We start from the raw sequence: 18,130 nt of genomic DNA, 5'->3' as shown, positions 1-18,130 counted from the left end.
CTGCTCGGCGTCGACGCTGGTTTTGTGGAGACCTAGTGCAGCGTGTATTTGTGTACACAGGCGCCACAAGTGTAAAACCTCGTTGGTCATTCGGATCGTCCTTCCTCCTCGTGCGTTTTCTTGTTCCGTGATTTTTGAGTTTCGCGGTGTTTATTTGAGTAACTGGCTACCGGTGTTAGCTAGCTACCGGTGTTAGCTAGCTACCGGTGTTAGCTGACTGGCTAGCAGCGCGGCACCCTGACAAGTTCGCTAGCCGCTGTGAGCTAGCTCCGTTTCCCGTCAGAGGGATCCTCGAATTCCGTGAGGAGGAGCCGACCGTGGCGGCCTTGATCACCTCCTCGGCGGCGGTGCTCACTGGACTTGCTTCGGCTGTCAGCAAGGAGGTAGGTTTGCGCCCCGAGCTCCGGGATTGAGGTAAAACCATCGGCTCAGGGAGCCCGACGTCGGTCCGAGGTGCGAGCGGTTGAAGTTGCCTCTGTGCACCGACGGGCCCCAACGGCACCGCGCCAGGTTGATAATGTCGACAGTACGCTGCGGATTTGCTGACGTGACTGTTGAAACCGTTTATACACACTGTAAGTCAATCTTGATTACTTTCTTTTATGAGCTTTAGACATTTTATTTGTTTAATCACACTGGTTAATGGTTGTAGGCTGCAGCCAGATAAGGGTTAAGATTTAGTTTTGGGGGACTGTAGAACCTGATAATGTAATAAATTCCCAATAACGTAATAACCCCGATAATGTAATAAAAATCTGCTCTTGAGGCCATTGAAAATGCAATAAAACCTGTTAATGTAACAACTTCCTGATAATGTAATAAAGTGCATTTCAGTGATACAGTGGTTGTGAAAAACGGATAAACAGGTCAAAAGTTAATAAACATTCGTGCATGTCCAACTTTGACCTGTTGGTGGCGCTAGAGCTCTGGAGCTAGAGTTGCCAACACAGCATCACCACTTGAACCCATTAATAGGTGGTCTGCTGTTAAATTATTACAATATTGGGGAATTATTACATTATCAGGACCTGCAAAATGAAGGCTAACCTGATCATGTAATAACCTCCTGTTAATGCAATACTTTATTATATTATCGGTAAAAAGTTTGTTACATTATCGGGAAATGCACTTTATTACATTATCAGGAAGTTATTACATTATCAGGTTTTATTGCATTTTCAATGGCCTCAAGTGTATTTTTTTATTACATTATCAGGGTTATTACATTATCGGGGATTTATTACATTATCAGGTTCTACATCTTATATCACTTTGGGATAGAGAGAGCCACTTTGCCACCTGGGGGTGAACATTGGTTTCACCCTCCGCTCTCAAATATATCTCAATATTTGATTTCATTTACTAACTATAACTATTATTAATTAATAGATAATCTACTATTGTATGCAATTATATATTGGCTGCTCATTTTAACTTGTTAAGAGTGCATAGTAATAATAGAACACCACTGGTGCATTACACCTTTTATTAGATGCATCACTGGCTTGATCAGCATTTGCGCACACACACACCTATAGAGGTAATAGGTATCGATTACCAGTGTTAGAATATTTCTAACTTAAATTCTGGGGAAATACACAGTATGCTAGCTTAATTTTGGGTGTAGTATTTCCGCAGTGGAGGCACTGCGCTACTCAATGTGTTACATTTCCATTCAACTTTTTCTTGTTATACTTTTCAGTCACCTGTAATTGTTACCTGTTCTAACATTCATGACATTTAGGGGTAAACAGGAATTTCAGCCATCTTACCATCAACCGCTGAGAATCTAGGATCCTGATTTGTTTTAATATAAGAGTTTGATTCCTGTGTGCATTATAACACCAGGTAAGAAGGGGTTACAAGAACAATTAACAGTCAAGTCTGATCTTTTCCTTGGTGTTGCACATGAGCCATTTTTTCATTGGAGCGCATCCAGAGGGTGTGCTCCAATTATCGGCATGACACTGCTCAGCCTCTGGGAAAGTCTAGTCTAGGGTGCTGGAAAGGAGGCTCCAACCGATTGTTGAACCTCGGATCCAGGAGGAACAATGCGGATTCCGTCCTGGCCGTGGAACAACAGACCAACTCTTTACCCTTGTGGAAGTGCTGAGGGAGGCATGGGAGTTTTGCCATCCAGTCTACATGTGTTTTGTGGATTTGGAGAAAGCTTATGACTGTGTACCCCGGGGCACTTGCTACAAGCTATCCCGTCCTTGTATAACCAAAGTGAGAGCTGTGTGCGCATTCTCAGCTCAGTCAAACACATTTTCGGTGGGTGTCGGACTCCGCCAAGGTTGTCCCTTGTCTCTGATTCTGTTTGTGATATCCATAGACAGGCTCTTAAGGTGCAGCCAAGGTGAGGAGTGGGACCGTTTTGGAGACCTCAGAATGCATCTTTGTGCTTCGCAGATGACGTGGTTTTGTTGGTTTCATCAGGTTTTCTTCTTTACGAAAGGCGAAGAGAGTTGAAAATCTAGCATTGAACTGTGCCTGGTTCAGGAAGCAGTCCTCAGTAAAATGAAGGGGACATAAAAGGTTGGGGTTACACTGCTGAGGAATAGTGGTAAAATGGAATTTTAACCTCCGATTCTTCATTTCATCTTCCTTTTGAAGTCTAAATGAAGGGAGTTTATCTTTGCACCGAAGAAAACGGCGTCTTCTTGACATTACGTTACGCGCTACCCAAACTCTTCCCAGTGTTGCACCAAAATCTGTGACCCATCCACTCTACTGAACTTTGTTTGAGGGCAGGCTAAACTAACTACGCAGGCATTATGAAAATGTGTTACATAGTGACACAGATAGACAACGGAAGAAAACGCTGAACTACAAATGAGGTGTTTCAGCCAGTGATTTGTAACTCTGCAGACATTTTACATGCACCTCCCTGCTATATAATACACTAAAGGAAAGGGAAAAATCCAAAAAGCATGATATGACCTCTTTAATTTTCCATATTACCAACATAATTGTGAGTCAGTGTTAATTTGAAAGAGCACAGTCACCTGAAGTTCCACCCACCAGAATAGTGATTGGTTTCTGCAAACAGAAAACCCCTGCATTTTTCTCTCATTACACAAGTTTGGTAATGGGGAGAAGTGGCGGTATGTACTGGAGAGAAGAGAAATGAAAGTCAGTAGCAGCAAGACGGAATACATATGTGTGAATGAGAGGAAGGACAGTGGAATGGTGAGGATGCAAGGAGTAGAGGTGACGAAGGCATACGAGTTTAAATACTTGGGGTCAACTGCCCAAAGTAATGGGGAGTGAAGAAGAGAGTGCAGGTGGGGTGGAGAAGAGTGTCAGGAGTGATTTGTGACAGAAGGGTACCAGCAAGAGTTAAAGGGAAGGTTTACAAGGTGGTTGTGAGACCAGCTATGTTGTGTGGTTTGGAGACAATGGCACTGTTGAAAAGACAGGAGGTGGAGCTGGAGGTGGCAGAGTTGAAGATGATAAGATTTTCATTGGGAGTGATGAAGGACAGGATTAGGAACGGGTATATTAGAGGGACAGCTCAGGTTGGACGGTTTGGAGACAAAGCAAGAGAGACAAGACTGAGATGGCTTGGACATGTGTGGAGGAGAGATGCTGAGTATATTGGGAGAAGGATGCTGAATATGGAGCTGCCAGGGAAGAGGAAGGCCAAAGAGGAGGTTTATGGATGTAGTGAGGGAAGACATGCAGGTGGCTGGTGTGACAGAGGAAGACGCAGAAGACAGGAAGAAATGGAAAGGGATGATCCGCTGTGGCGACCCCTAACGGGAGCAGCCGAAAGTAGTAGTAGATATTAGAGCAGCGGTCCCCAACCTTTTTTGCGCCACGGACCGGTTTAATGTCAGACAATATTTTCAAGGACCGGCCTTTAAGGTGTGGCGGATAAATACACGAAATAAAATGATACGACCGGCATAAAAACTGTGGCATTTTCTAAATATAATAATAAACGTGAATCCACTGTGTACTCGTATGCAACTTTATTAACAGCGTCCTCGTAACATCGCGCCAACAACATAACATGAGTAACATCCTCTCTGCCCCCTAACACTCTCTGGTCGCCATGGTAACGTTTAAACATGCCTTCAAAATAAGATACAACACAAAAACAAATACAAATTGCATGAAAATACAACTCACCATAACGCTAAATCAGTGGGAGCCCTGAGCTTGTTTCTCTGCAACGAGACGGTCCCATCTAGGGGTAATGGGACACAATGACACCCGAAGTGTGTTGCTTATGTCCAGTCTACTCCGTCATTTTGTTTTGGTTGCCGTCACTGCAGAAAATCCCGCTTCACACAAATAGGATGTCAGAAATGGCGACAGGGTTTTCAGTGCTGTTGTGGCGATCTCAGGGTATTCTGCCGTGACTTTAATCCAGAACACCGGCAGAGTTGCCGTCTCCAACATACTTTTAAGGTTGACAAATGGGTCGCGGATCCATTCCTTGGCAGTTCGTGGGTCTTTTGCGGTTGGGAAGTAGCGCTCAAACTCTTTCAAAAGCAAAGACAGGTGATCGTGCACCAGCTGGGAGAATGAAGGCTCGGTCTCAGTCTCTTCCAAAATCCCCGCGAATGTTTGAAACATGTCAAATATACCTCTGTTCACACGCCGTCCCCACAAATCCAGTTTGGCTTTAAATGCAGCTACTTTATCTGCCAACTTGAAGACAGTTGTCATTTCCCCCTGAAGTGACCGATTGAGTTCATTGAGCAGGTTGAATATGTCGCACAAGTAAGCGAGTTTTGCGACCCATTCCTCGTCACTGAAATGTGCTGCCAGCGGGGACTGGTTTCTGAGAGACATCTCTGCAGCGGCTCTCGTAATTCAAACACTCTGGCCAGCGATCTCCCTCGGGATAGCCATCTTACACTACCGTTCAAAAGTTTGGGATCACATTGAAATGTCCATATTTTTGAAGGAAAAGCACTGTACTGTTCAATGAAGATAACTTTAAACTAGTCTTAACTTTAAAGAAATACACTCTATACATTGCTAATGTGGTAAATGACTATTCTAGCTGCAAATGTCTGGTTTTTGGTGCAATATCTACATAGGTGTATAGAGGCCCATTTCAAGCAACTATCACTCCAGTGTTCTAATGGTACAATGTGTTTGCTCATTGGCTCAGAAGGCTAATTGATGATTAGAAAACCCTTGTGCAATCATGTTCACACATCTGAAAACAGTTTAGCTCGTTACAGAAGCTACAAAACTGACCTTCCTTTGAGCAGATTGAGTTTCTGGAGCATCACATTTGTGGGGTCAATTAAACGCTCAAAATGGCCAGAAAAAGAGAACTTTCATCTGAAACTCGACAGTCTATTCTTGTTCTTAGAAATGAAGGCTATTCCATGCGAGAAATTGCTAAGAAATTGAAGATTTCCTACACCGGTGTGTACTACTCCCTTCAGAGGACAGCACAAACAGGCTCTAACCAGAGTAGAAAAAGAAGTGGGAGGCCGCGTTGCACAACTGAGCAAGAAGATAAGTACATTAGAGTCTCTAGTTTGAGAAACAGACGCCTCACAGGTCCCCAACTGGTATCTTCATTAAATAGTACCCGCAAAACACCAGTGTCAACATCTACAGTGAAGAGGCGGCTGCAGGATTCTGGGCTTCAGGGCAGAGTGGCAAAGAAAAAGCCATATCTGAGACTGACCAATAAAAGAAAAAGATTAAGATGGGCAAAAGAACACAGACATTGGACAGAGGAAGACTGGAAAAAAGTGTTGTGGATGGATGAATCCAAGTTTGAGGTGTTTGGATCACAAAGAAGAACGTTTGTGAGACGCAGAACAAATGAAAAGATGCTGGAAGAATGCCTGACGCCATCTGTTAAGCATGGTGGAGGTAATGTGATGGTCTGGGGTTGCTTTGGTGCTGGTAAGGTGGGAGATTTGTACAGGGTAAAAGGAATTCTGAATAAGGAAGGCTATCACTCCATTTTGCAACGCCATGCCATACCCAGTGGACAGCGCTTGATTGGAGCCAATTTCATCCAACAACAGGACAATGACCCTAAACACACCTCCAAATTGTGCAAGAACTATTTAGAGCAGAAGCAGGCAGCTGGTATTCTATCGGTAATGGAGTGGCCAGCGCAGTCACCAGTTCTGAACCCCATTGAGCTGTTGTGGGAGCAGCTTGACCGTATGGTACGCAAGAAGTGCCCATCCAACCAATCCAACTTGTGGGAGCTGCTTCTGGAAGCGTGGGGTGCAATTTCTCCAGATTACCTCAACAAATTAACAGCTAGAATGCCAAAGGTCTGCAATGCTGTAATTGCTGCAAATGGAGGATTCTTTGACGAAAGCAAAGTTTGATGTAAAAAAAATCTTATTTCAAATACAAATCATTATTTCTAACCTTGTCAATGTCTTGACTCTATTTTCTATTCATTTCACAACATATGGTGGTGAATAAGTGTGACTTTTCATGGAAAACACAAAATTGTTTGGGTGATCCCAAACTTTTGAACGGTAGTGTATTTCTGTGTATAAGAGAAGGTGTCTGTACTCCGCGTCCATCTCCTCACAAAGCTGCTCGAACAGGCGCGAGTTAAGGGCGCGTGCTCTGACATGGTTAATAACTTTAACGACGTCATTCAATACGCTGTTAAGTTCCGGTGGTATTTTTCGGCTAGCCAGCATTTCCCTGTGATTGACACAATGCGTAAACTCACATTCAGATGCAACCTCCTTAATCCGAGTAGTTAAACCAGACAGCCGTCCGGTCATGGCAGCAGCTCCGTCTGTGCATATGCTGACACAAAAGGACCATTTCAGTTTTCCTGATATATAATCATCCAGCGACTTGAACAGTTCTGCGGCTGTGGTTTTGGTTGGCAACGATAGTGCACATATCCTCATGCACATCCTCCTGATAAAGATATCGCACATAAACAAGTAGTGTTGCCTTGTTGTCAATATCTGTAGACTCGTCAACCTGGAGTGCGTACCACGGTGATGTATTAATCCTCTCCAACAATTGTGTCTCAATGTCCTCTGCTATTTCCTCAATGTGCCGAGTGACGGTGCTGGCCGAAAGAGGCACCTGTGCTATCTTTTTAACCGCAGCCTCTCCTAGAAGTTCACCGGCAAATGTCTTTAGTGGCGGGCAGGATCAATTCTTCACCAATGGTGAATGGCTTCTTAGCCTTAGCAATACGATTAGCCACCAATTATGACGCTCTCAGTGCACTCGCATTTGTTGATGTGGTGGCCCTCAGTAATTGCTTCTGTCCTTCTTGTTCATGCTTTTTTCTTCCAAAATACTCCGAAAGCTTGTCTTTTAATGCAGGGTGCTTGGTCTCCAAGTGGCGAAGCCGTTTTGAAGGCTTCATTGCCTCATTAGAGAGCCGGTCGCCGCACATTATGCAGAGCGGGCTTTGGTGCGCGGGAATCACCTGTCGCGATAAAGCCATATTTTAAGTAGGACTCCTGGTATTGTCTGTTAAAAGCAGCTTTCTTTTTCTTGGAAGTCGTAGGCTCTTCTTCTGTCTCCTCACCGGGCCTTTTCCCCTTCGCAACGAAACTTTCCAAAGACGTTTGTTTTTTACTCATTTTGCTAGCTTGTGGGTATAATTTTAGCGGCAACGTATCACGTGACCGAGACAAGCGTTAGGAGTGAGTCATAGACGGATGTAACAGAGGGAATCCGGTCACTTTTCCAAATAAAACATCGTTCAGACTCAGATAACAAATAAAACGGAAATAATGTAAGTTATTTATTCTTTCTCTGCGGCCCGGTACCAAATGACCCACGGACCGGTACCGGTCCGCGGCCCGGGGGTTGGGAACCGCTGTATTAGAGGGACCGCTCAGGTTGGACGGTTTGGAGACAAAGCAAGAGAGACAAGTTTGAGATGGCTTGGACATGTGTGGAGAAGAGATGCTGGGTATATTGGGAGAAGGATGCTGATTGTGGAGCTGCCAGGGAAGAGGAAAAGAGGAAGACCAAAGAGGAGGTTTATGGATGTGGTGAGAGAGGACATGTACGTGGCTGGTGTGACAAAGGAAGGTGCAGAGGACAGGAAGAGATGGAAACAGATGATCCGCTGTGGCGCCCCCTAACGGGAGCAGCCATATGTGATAGCTAAGGGTGGGTGTTTGTCACGGAAAACATTGACTAAAGTCACGGAGCAATCACAGCAAAGTTGTAGACAATCACGGAAAACTAAAAAGAAAGAGGCAGAAATCACGGAGTGTTTTAAATAGCTTGAATGTATTCAATTAACCAAGAGATCTCCTGCACAGTAGTGGTAAATTATTGAAATAACATACGCAATTGTAGCAACAGTAACAAGTGCTTGAATAAATTTGTTTTTTTAATGCTAATTCCGTCACAAACTTTGAGTTTGTCTTTGATCTCGTTCACGTGTTTCACGAATATGCTAGGCAGGTGGGTGCGTCGGAGTTGACAGGCGCTTGGAATTACTCCGATGTTGCGGAGATTGTGTTCCAGATAGGACTTCAGGCCAACATTGTCCAGTGTGTGTAAGGGGATGTTGGCTGAAGTGAAAGCTTCTGTAAGTTTAATTACCTCACTCTGTCTATGCAATTGTGCGGTTGTTTTAGCTTGAAACAGCTCTGACACAGTTTTCTGCAGTTTTCGGCTCTTCTCGGTTTCAATGGCCCGATCTGGGGCTTTCTTTTTATGGACGTGTGTAGAACCTGATAATGTAATAAATTCCCAATAATGTAATAAAAATCTGCTCGAGTCCATTGAAAATGCAATAAAACCCGATAATGTAATAACTTCCTGATAATGTAATAAAGTGCATGTCCCAATAATGTAATAAACTTTTTACCAACAATGTAATAATGTGTTACATTAACGGGACGTTATTAGGGTTAGGGTTAGCTATGATATATAGTTTATTACATTATCGGGAAATGCACTTTATTACATTATCAGGAAGTTATTACATTATCAGGTTTTATTGCATTTTCAATGGCCTCAAGTGCATTTTTTATTACATTATCAGGGTTATTGCATTATCGGGGATTTATTACATTATCAGGTTCTACAACGTGTGTCTGCAAATGCTTGTCGCAACTTGCTCTTCGAGGGTAGTCCACCGGGATGTTACACATCGAGCAAAATAACAAACCACCACTGACGTGAAAAGTTTGTTCTGGGTATTGTAGGGATCGTGCTTTAGCGGAGGTCTTTGCAGTTTTACTCATTTTGAAGTTTTTGATCGGACCGTGACTAACGTTAGCCGTTCATTCATTCGCACTTCTAACGTAACCATGGGAACGTAACATCACACTGTAAACTTCCGCTAATTGGGACAATCTATGGGTCGGGTGTGGGTCAAAATGTGCAATGCTAGGCTATATGCGGTTCAGAAGTGATGGTTAAAATGCTTAGTGCCTATACCAGTGTTTCTCAACCCAGTCCTCAAGGAACCCCTATTCTGCATATTTTCTTTGCAACCCTGAATAGGTACCTGTTTGTAGTTATTCAACCAATCAGCAATGAATTTTGTCAGATGTTGCACACCTTGCATAATTAAGTGCTGCGAGATGATTGGTCGAGTAAGTACAAGCAGGGCTACCTATGCAGGGTTACAATGAAAATCTGCAGGATAGGGGTTCCTTGAGGACTGGGTTGAGAAACACTAGCCTGTATAGATCACACTGTAGGCTACGTTAAGATTGACAGTTAGGCTACCATTCAAAACTGTAGAAAAATCACGGAAAGCACTAAAAACTGGGGAAATCGCGGACATGGCAAAAAACAATGGCGAGAATCCCGGAATCCGTGACACCCGCGACTTCCGTGACAAACACCCAGCCCTTGGTAATAGCAGATACAAGTTTGGTAATGGATTCATCCAGACCCTGCTCACTGAGGTAAGGTCCTGCTAGCAAAATACACAAGAACTTACATCCACTTAACCTTGTTGGCTTTCTTTTCAACGAGGCTGATTCCACGAAGGATGTTGGCGATTTCATACACCCGGCATCGCTGTGTCTGGAGGTTCCCCGCCGCTTGTTTGCAGTCCAACACACCGTCCGGGGCTGCCAGCATCAGCTCCAGGAACTGCTGGGTCAGCAGTACCAGGGACGTATCTACAGGAGATTCCATACAGTACTATTAGTTCATGTACATTTCAGTAACCCTGACTAACTACCAGACCTATATCTCTGACAGCCGTGGAGGTTTTTTCTTTACAATGAAAACCTGTTACAGGCATGAAAAATACAACTCAAAACTTGACTGCTTGTAAAAGGGGAGCGTTATCAAACAAAACAGAGTTGAGAACATATTACCCCCATGTAAAACTGTCCAATTTGGCTGGCTGAACAGGCTTTGGCCAATGCGCACCGCACAAATTTTACCAAGACACTAAACGGCTTTTGGCAAACAATTACAACCAAAATGAATCTGCCACCCACCTGATCTGGGACTCCTCTTCTGCGCCGTCTGCCTGACTTTAGGAGGAGCACTGCTGGAAGGACCATGCAATAAAAAAAAAAAACAAATTTTACAATTATATTTTAGACTTGTCAACTGCACCAAGGTAACAAAATACAACACAACATAATATCTGGTTGATGGATGCTTTTAATCAATGTTTTGCACCGCCATGAGAAGCCATTTCCACTAAAGAAGCCCAGCAGGAATGAAACCCCTAATCCTGTTTGTGTTAGTAAAGCCTCCTACAGACTGTGCCATCGAAGATAACCTGGGCCAGAAGTCTGAGAGTTGCAGAAATTTAGGATGACCATCTCACAACTTGGCTGCTGCTACGACCTACGTCTACCAACCAACCAATAGAAATGCAGCACGAAATGACGCGCTGATGAATGTGACGCAGAATCTTTGCTGGCGCTAAACACAAACAAACAGACTGTTGGCGTCTGTGACCGAAATGCGATGGATTCAACAAAACGAGCAAAACGAGCTGCAGCGACTATTGAAAGAACTCGATTCCTGCTTGGCTTCATGTTGCTCTGATGCGGCGCGCACGCTGATGATGTTTTGATGGACGCGTCGTAGTCTGCGATTCAGTAGGGGTCATCATCGTACAGTCTACATACATCAAACTTGAGGTTGTACCCAAGTTTATTAGATCCATATCGCAGTGTGGCTTGCAGTAAACTTATAGGATTGCTAAAATCTCACAATCTATAGGAGGCTTAAAGCACGGTTATGATTAAGAGGTAAAGTCTTTGAGTTACCTGTATGTCTCCGTTTCTAAGGCGTTATCCAGACTTTCATCTTGACGCTGTAGCAGAAAAGAAGAAACTGAAACATTAACCAACACTAGCAAGATATCTCCAAATGAATGCTGCAACTCGAAAATATCTGAAGATTTCATGTGATAGGAGATAGGCTGCAGTTGAATTTCAACCTAAATTGGAAGTGACATTATAAAACTGCTGTGCATCTGATATAGAGAATATGTTTGTGTTTTCTCTTCTGAACACGACACTTTTTGCAGCCTTCTTGTGTGGGGTGGTTGTGTTATGATGGAGTGTCTACAACCTACCGACGTCACCAAAACATGGTCATAGGATTCTCTGTTCAGATAGAAAGATGGATTATTTTTTTTGTCATCTGTTTTATGATTGCGAAAATATCTCACAAAATGAGGTTTGAAATATTTGAGGGAGTATTATTTAAAAGCTAGCTTTGATATTATACTTTACGTTACCAAACAGCTCAACGTGATGAACCTAGATCTGGTCAGTATGTGTATACACGGTGATGTGAGACTAGATGTGTTGTGGGATTGTGGTTCTGGTAATATGGTGATATAACTTAAATGTTGTCATCCCCTGGCCTTAACACTGTATTACAGTAAAGTGAGACAATTAACTTATTTAACTGTTGTGAGTTTGTGTGTGTTTGTGATATTCATGGACAGGATCTCAAGACACAGCCAAGGTGAGGAGTTTGTCTGTCTTCGGAACCTCACAATTGCATCTCTGCTCTTCGCAGATGATGTGGTTTTGTTGGCTTCATCAGAACGCGACCTCCAGCGTGCACTGGGGCGGTTTGCAGCCGAATGTGAAATGGCCGGGATGAGAGTCAGCACCTCCAAGTCTGAGGCCGTGGTTCTCTACCGGAAAATGGTGGATTGCTCCCTCTGGGTTGGGGATGAGTTGTTACTTCAAGTGAAGGAGTTCAAGTATCTCGGGGTCTTGTTTCTGAGTGAGGGTAGGATGGAGCGGGAGATTAACAGGCGGATTGGTGCAGCATCAGCAGTAATGTGGACGTTGTACCGGCCCGTTGTGGTGAAGAGGGAGCTGAGCCGGGAGGCAAAGCTCTCAATTTACCAGTCAGTCTTCGTTCCAACCCTCACTTGTGATCATGAGCTTTGGGTAGTGACCGAAAGGGTGAGATCGCGGATACAAGCGGCTGAAATTAGTTTCAGGGTGTCTGGGCTCAGCCTTAGAGATAGGGTGAGGAGCTCGGACATCCAGAGGGAGCTCGGAGTAGAGTCACTGCTCCTTCGTGTTGAAAGGAGCCAGTTGAGGTGGTTCAGACATCTGATTAAGATGGCTCCTGGTCGCCTTCCTTTGGAGGTTATACGGGCACAGCCAACTGGGAGGAGACCCCGGGGTAGACCCAGAACTCGCTGGAGGGACTACATGTCCAGTCTGGCCTGGGAACGCCTTGGGATCCCCCAGGAGGAGCTGGAGGGCGTTGCTGGGGAGAGGGACGTCTGGAGTGCCCTACTTAGCTTGCTGCCACCGCGACCCGACCCCGGAAAAGTGGCTGAAGAGGAATGAATGAATGACTCAAATGAACATTGCTTTCTCTACATGCTAGGTCGTCACATTACTAATGATAATTTATCGACATGTTCTGATGTGTAAATATCTTTTTTTTTGTAACTTTAATTTTTAATGGCAGTATTGCAAATTACAAATATTCACAGTTTCATAGCAAATATAATAATACAGACAACAAAGGAACTAAACAATAATAATAATAAAATAAAAGTGACATGTGGGTTACTTCTTATTTAACATAACATCTTTTGCTAGTTTCATGGTCATGTGATGTCCTATAAATAGGGCCCTACCAAATTCACGGTACATTTCGCTCAATTTCACGGACCTAGTTTCTCGAAAATCACAGATTTCACGGAATCTATAAGAAAAATGCGACATTTCACGGCAATTATTAAATTACACTTTTTATTCACACAGGGCCTGAATAGCCCAGCCTACTGTACACAGCATAACCGTACTGGTGGTTTAATGTAAGCACTGAGCATCCTGCGATGGTGCTTGGCTTCATGCTCTGTCTCTGCGATGAAAATACTTGTCCATGTTTTGACACGGCCCTCTCCGCGTCCAAAGAGTTCGTCGGGATTGACAGACAGCGCCACGCTACTTTAGCAAGGTGTGGTAGCCTAGATTCGGAGGATTTCCAAAAAGCTAGCGCTAGTAAAGTTGTGTCCACCTCTTGTGCGATGTGTTTGTAGTTCGGCAATTCCAGCCTACAGTTTTTGTCAAATCCAGGAATGTCCGTGCGGAGTGAGTTTAAATCCACCGTCAAAATAAGTGTTTGTGCAGGGTCAAAAATGCGCACTGCTTTCAGGAATTCGGCCGCTGGTTGTTTAAATCTACTTTGCGTAATGTTCTCGTTTGACTCGTCTCCGAACCACCTTGTGGTTCTTTTTCGGCAGCCCTCTTTTTGTGGAGATGAGTTTCACTTTCCAAGTGACGCTGAATCGTTGCTCGTCGACTGTGATCTAAGGAGATATTACAACTCGTACAAAATAATTTCCCGCCATCAGCGTGTAAAATATGTTTTCCAAACTCAATTACTCTGTCGTCTGCAGTCGTGTTTTTTGAGGCTTTAGATTTCGACATCTTCAGCACGTTAGGGCCTAAGCTAACATGCTGGCGACAGCTAACTCAAACTATGCTAGTAACAACTATGATCATTGCGACCACCCCGGATGCTCATTTAACCAATCAATGTCTTAGACACGTGAATGCTTTTATTCGCGCATCCAAAATGTCAATCATGTCAGCACAGTATTTTCTCAAACTGGTTGCGCACTTAAATTCTGCATTTCACTGCATTTCACGGCAAATGGTCAATTACACGGGAAGAGGCTGATTTCACGGTCCGTGACGCGATTTTCACGGCCGTGAATTTGGTAGGGCCCTACCTATAAACGTTACATTTGTTCCTCTCTCTTGTACTCAATCCATTTCACCCATTTCGAATCAAGCTTCTCCCCTTGCACCCTCAGTATAAACGTGAATCTTTCCATATTATATATTTCCTCTACTGCACTCAACCACTGTTCTTTCGTAGGTGGATCAATCTTATACCATGCTCTTGTTATAGCTTTCCTACTAGCGACAAGCAAGATTTTGACTAGGTACATATCACTACCTTGTACGTTTTCCTCCGTCAGATTCCCCAAGTATAATACTAATCCAGTCATAGGCACTTCATAACCCAAAATCGTCTTCAGAGCCCCCCCTATATGATGTGTAAATATCTTATGAAAGCACCAATAGTCATCCACAAAATATCATCACATTATCAATATGGAGGTATTCAGTCAGAAATACGTTTGACTTTGTCAATATGCTCAGCCTTAGATGTCGAGTCCAACTCAAGACGAATGGGAACAAATCTTTAGTAAACACTGACACCAGAACAGGGCAAGTCCAGTTAAACACCATGACTGTAACTGTAGCAAGTTAAACACCATGACTGTAGTCCGCGGTGGTGTAGCGGTCTAAGCATCGGCTTTGTGTCGATGCAGTTGCCCACTGGGGACCGGGGTTCGTGCCCCGGTCTCCTCAGATCTGACTATGGCCGGACTCGACGAAGCAGCAATAATAGACCACTGCACTTCCGCGTTCGAACGTTAGAGCGGGGGGGCGCTAGAGGGGGATAGAAGCCTCAACCTGATTTGAATTTCCATGGTCTCATACAGGTATTTATACGGCGAAGAAAATTAAAAATTACAAATCACTGGAGGCTCACAAGTTTTTTTCAAGTGGGTGGGTATCTGTTGTTGAACACTATAATCCATCGAAGGACATTACCGTATTCAGGACCCAGGTGAAGCCATCGTATGGAGTCACAGAGAAACCCCACAATACATGGGTTGCTGCCAGGAGCACAGGAGCAATTCTGAGTGCTCACTGCGATTGCATGGCAGGGTAAGCCGACTAATAATACCAACACTACTATAAATAATAATAGCTACATTGTTTGAGGAAAGTAATGAGTTCTACATCTCAATATAACATATTGAATGAAATGACTGTAGTAAAAAAAAAAATCACTGCCATTTCAGACTCGGAGAGACATGCTGTCATGTGGCTGCATTGCTATTCAAACTGGAGACATCAGTCCGTTTAGGCTACACAAGTGTGGCACCCACCAGTATAGCCTGTGCGTGGAATAAAGTGTCGACTAAAAAGGTGGAGGCCGACAGAATCTGCAACATAAAATTTTATTCAGAAAGCGCAAAAAGGAAGGAAGGCAGGCCAAGGAAGAGGGCAATTCCAGATGCCACCCCACAGGAGCAGCAGCAGTTCCTTCAGCTGTTGGCTGGGACTGGAGAGCTCTCCGTAGGTCATAGCACATTTCAAGGGTTTTCTCTGCCCTTCAGGCCAACACCCTGGTTCTCTGAACTGTTCATGACCGAGGAACAAGTGTAGGCCATAGAGGAGGCTACTTTAAATCAGTCAGAATGCGCTGCATGGCACCAAGAGAGGGTTGGGAGAATCACAGGAACATCAGCGCACAGAGTGCTACACACATGCCTCGACAAACCATCTACAGCACTATTGAGAGACATACTCCACAAAGGCTCAACCAAAGACAGGCTCATGGCCCCTGGAGTTGTCTGGGGTAGGGAGCATGAGCGTGATGCCTTGGAAATGTATAGATGTGCTATGTGTCTAGAAGTATCTACAGCCCAAACCTGTATCAAAACAACTGAGGGTTCCTTTGCATTACACCCTGAAATTATAAAAGGCAAAAATTAAATCACACATCATGACCTAGAGCAGCCATGGGGAAAAGACATAGGAACTAGGCTACATTTTCAACAAATGTTTGCATTTTATTCAATTATGACTTTCTACTGGATTACACACGACTGCATACAATGATGCATGATATACTACTCAATAAGGATGACAATAATAATGCGATAACAATGTTTGTATTTTAACTGGGTAAGGGAGACCGGAAAGATAAACAAAGATAAACAAAATTGAGCATGTGACCAAATATTCAGGGGGGAGGGACCATTTTATGATTTTTAATGGATAAAAATACATATGGGTTTGAAGAATGTGATCCCATTCAGACAGGTTTAGATAACTGTGGAATTCCATATAGCCACCGGCTCAATCTGCGCCAGACCAAACTGTTCCACTGTTAACAGTACAGTCCACCACACAGCAACTTTTGGGCATCGTAGCTATGGCTAGGCTGCCTATCTAATACAGTGCGGCTTGGCGGCTTGGGTTTTCTATCTCCCTCTCCTGGCGTCCTGTTGTCAAGGTACCCGGAAGTGTTCCGGTGGTCTATTGGCAACGCTGTCTTCGGGAGGGGGGCGGAGTCGGCTTGTGTTCGTCACATGAATGCGTCTCTGTGTGTGTTGGAAAAAGCAGTGGTTTGGCCTGGATTCGCCTTGTCACGAAAGTGGCAAAGCGTCTCCTTAGAGACTTCCGGCCGGAGAGATACAGTTGGTGAACGCATGCAGTACGAGGGTGGGTGTTTGAATTAAAATAGGGGAATCGATTGGCCACTAAATTGGGAGAAAAAGGGAAAAATCAGAAGTAAATTTAGAAAAAAAAACCTACGATGACTGTAACTGTAGCCGTGAACACCATGACTGTAACTGTAGCCGTAAACACCATGACTGTAACTGTAGCAGTTAAACACCATGACTGTAACTGTAGCAGTTAAACACCATGACTGTAACTGTAGCAGTTAAACACCATGACTGTAACTATAGCAGTAAACACCATGACTGTAACTATAGCAGTTAAACACCATGACTGTAACTGTAGCCGTAAACACCATGACTGTAACTGTAGCAGTTAAACACCATGACTGTAACTGTCGCAGTTAAACACCATGACTGTAACTGTAGCCGTAAACGCCATGACTGTAACTATAGCAGTAACACCATGACTGTAACTGTAGCCGTAAACACCATGACTGTAACTGTAGCAGTTAAACACCATGACTGTAACTGTAGCCGTAAACACCATGACTGTAACTATAGCAGTAAACACCATGACCAACTGTAGCAGTAAACGTCAGTGGTCTCCGGTCAAGATGTCTAACCTACATACAGTGCTGCTTGAAATTATGTGAACCCCTTGAGCAGTTTAGATTTTTCTGTTGTTTTACCATGATTTTCTTATTCTATCATCACCAGTTTTTATGTATGAAATGTCAGATATATGTTTATCAGTTGCAGGTACTTGTTTAGTGGGACTTGTTTAAGTAGCCCAAAAACTACATGAAACATGGTATTAGTGTATGTGCAAAAGTAAGTGAACCCCCAGCTGCATTGGTTAAGTCAAGCAGGTAACAGACTCGGGTGGATGTGAGGAAAACGGTGTCCGTTGTCACCGATGGGGCTCCGTCATTGGTGGGACAACACAAGGACTTGGCAAGCAGTCTTGCCGCTGTTAACCTGGCACTTAGCGTGTCACTGCATTATTCACAAATCAGTTTTGTGCGCTAAACTGCGTGGGGAAATGAAAGAGGTGATGGCACACTGTGACGAAACTGGTAAATAGGGTTCACTGTAACGATCATGGATGAATAGGCTAGGTAACCCTTGGCTAATGGGTCGGACCCTTTAGTCGACTAGATAGCATTGTCGCCCGTGGTGCAGAAGATACAGGTTCGCGTCCCGGCTGTGGCGGTTCGCGACTCCCGAAGGAAGGGGGCAATGTAACGATCACGGATGAATAGGCTCGGTAGCCCTTGGCTAACGGGTCGGACCCTTTAGTCGACTGGTTAACGTTGTTGCCCGTGGTGCGGGGGCCACGGGTTCGCGTCCCGGAAGTGGCGGTCCCCACCATCGGATGCACTTCCCGAAGGAGGGGGGTAATGTAACGATCACGGATGAATGGGCACTGTAGCCCTTGGCTAA

At 44.2% G+C, this 18,130-nt stretch overlaps 1 protein-coding gene across 1 annotated transcript in view; it reads right to left on the bottom strand.

Annotated features, from left to right (window-relative positions):
* e2f6 (E2F transcription factor 6) overlaps positions 1-18,130 on the bottom strand; it is a 30,638-nt gene that overhangs the window by 8,011 nt on the left and 4,497 nt on the right. Inside the window, exons 2-4 of the mRNA XM_056294889.1 lie at positions 11,196-11,242; positions 10,410-10,462; positions 9,899-10,082 (exon numbers count right to left, since the gene is read on the bottom strand). Of these exons, the coding sequence (XP_056150864.1) occupies positions 9,899-10,082; positions 10,410-10,462; positions 11,196-11,242 (284 nt within the window). The remainder of the gene's footprint in view (positions 1-9,898; positions 10,083-10,409; positions 10,463-11,195; positions 11,243-18,130) is intronic.

Source organism: Lampris incognitus, chromosome 15, assembly GCF_029633865.1.
Source record: "Lampris incognitus isolate fLamInc1 chromosome 15, fLamInc1.hap2, whole genome shotgun sequence".
NCBI classification, from domain to species: Eukaryota; Metazoa; Chordata; class Actinopteri; order Lampriformes; family Lampridae; genus Lampris; species Lampris incognitus.
Note: the sequence above shows the minus strand (reverse complement) of the source record. Positions and strands in the feature narration are given on the sequence as shown.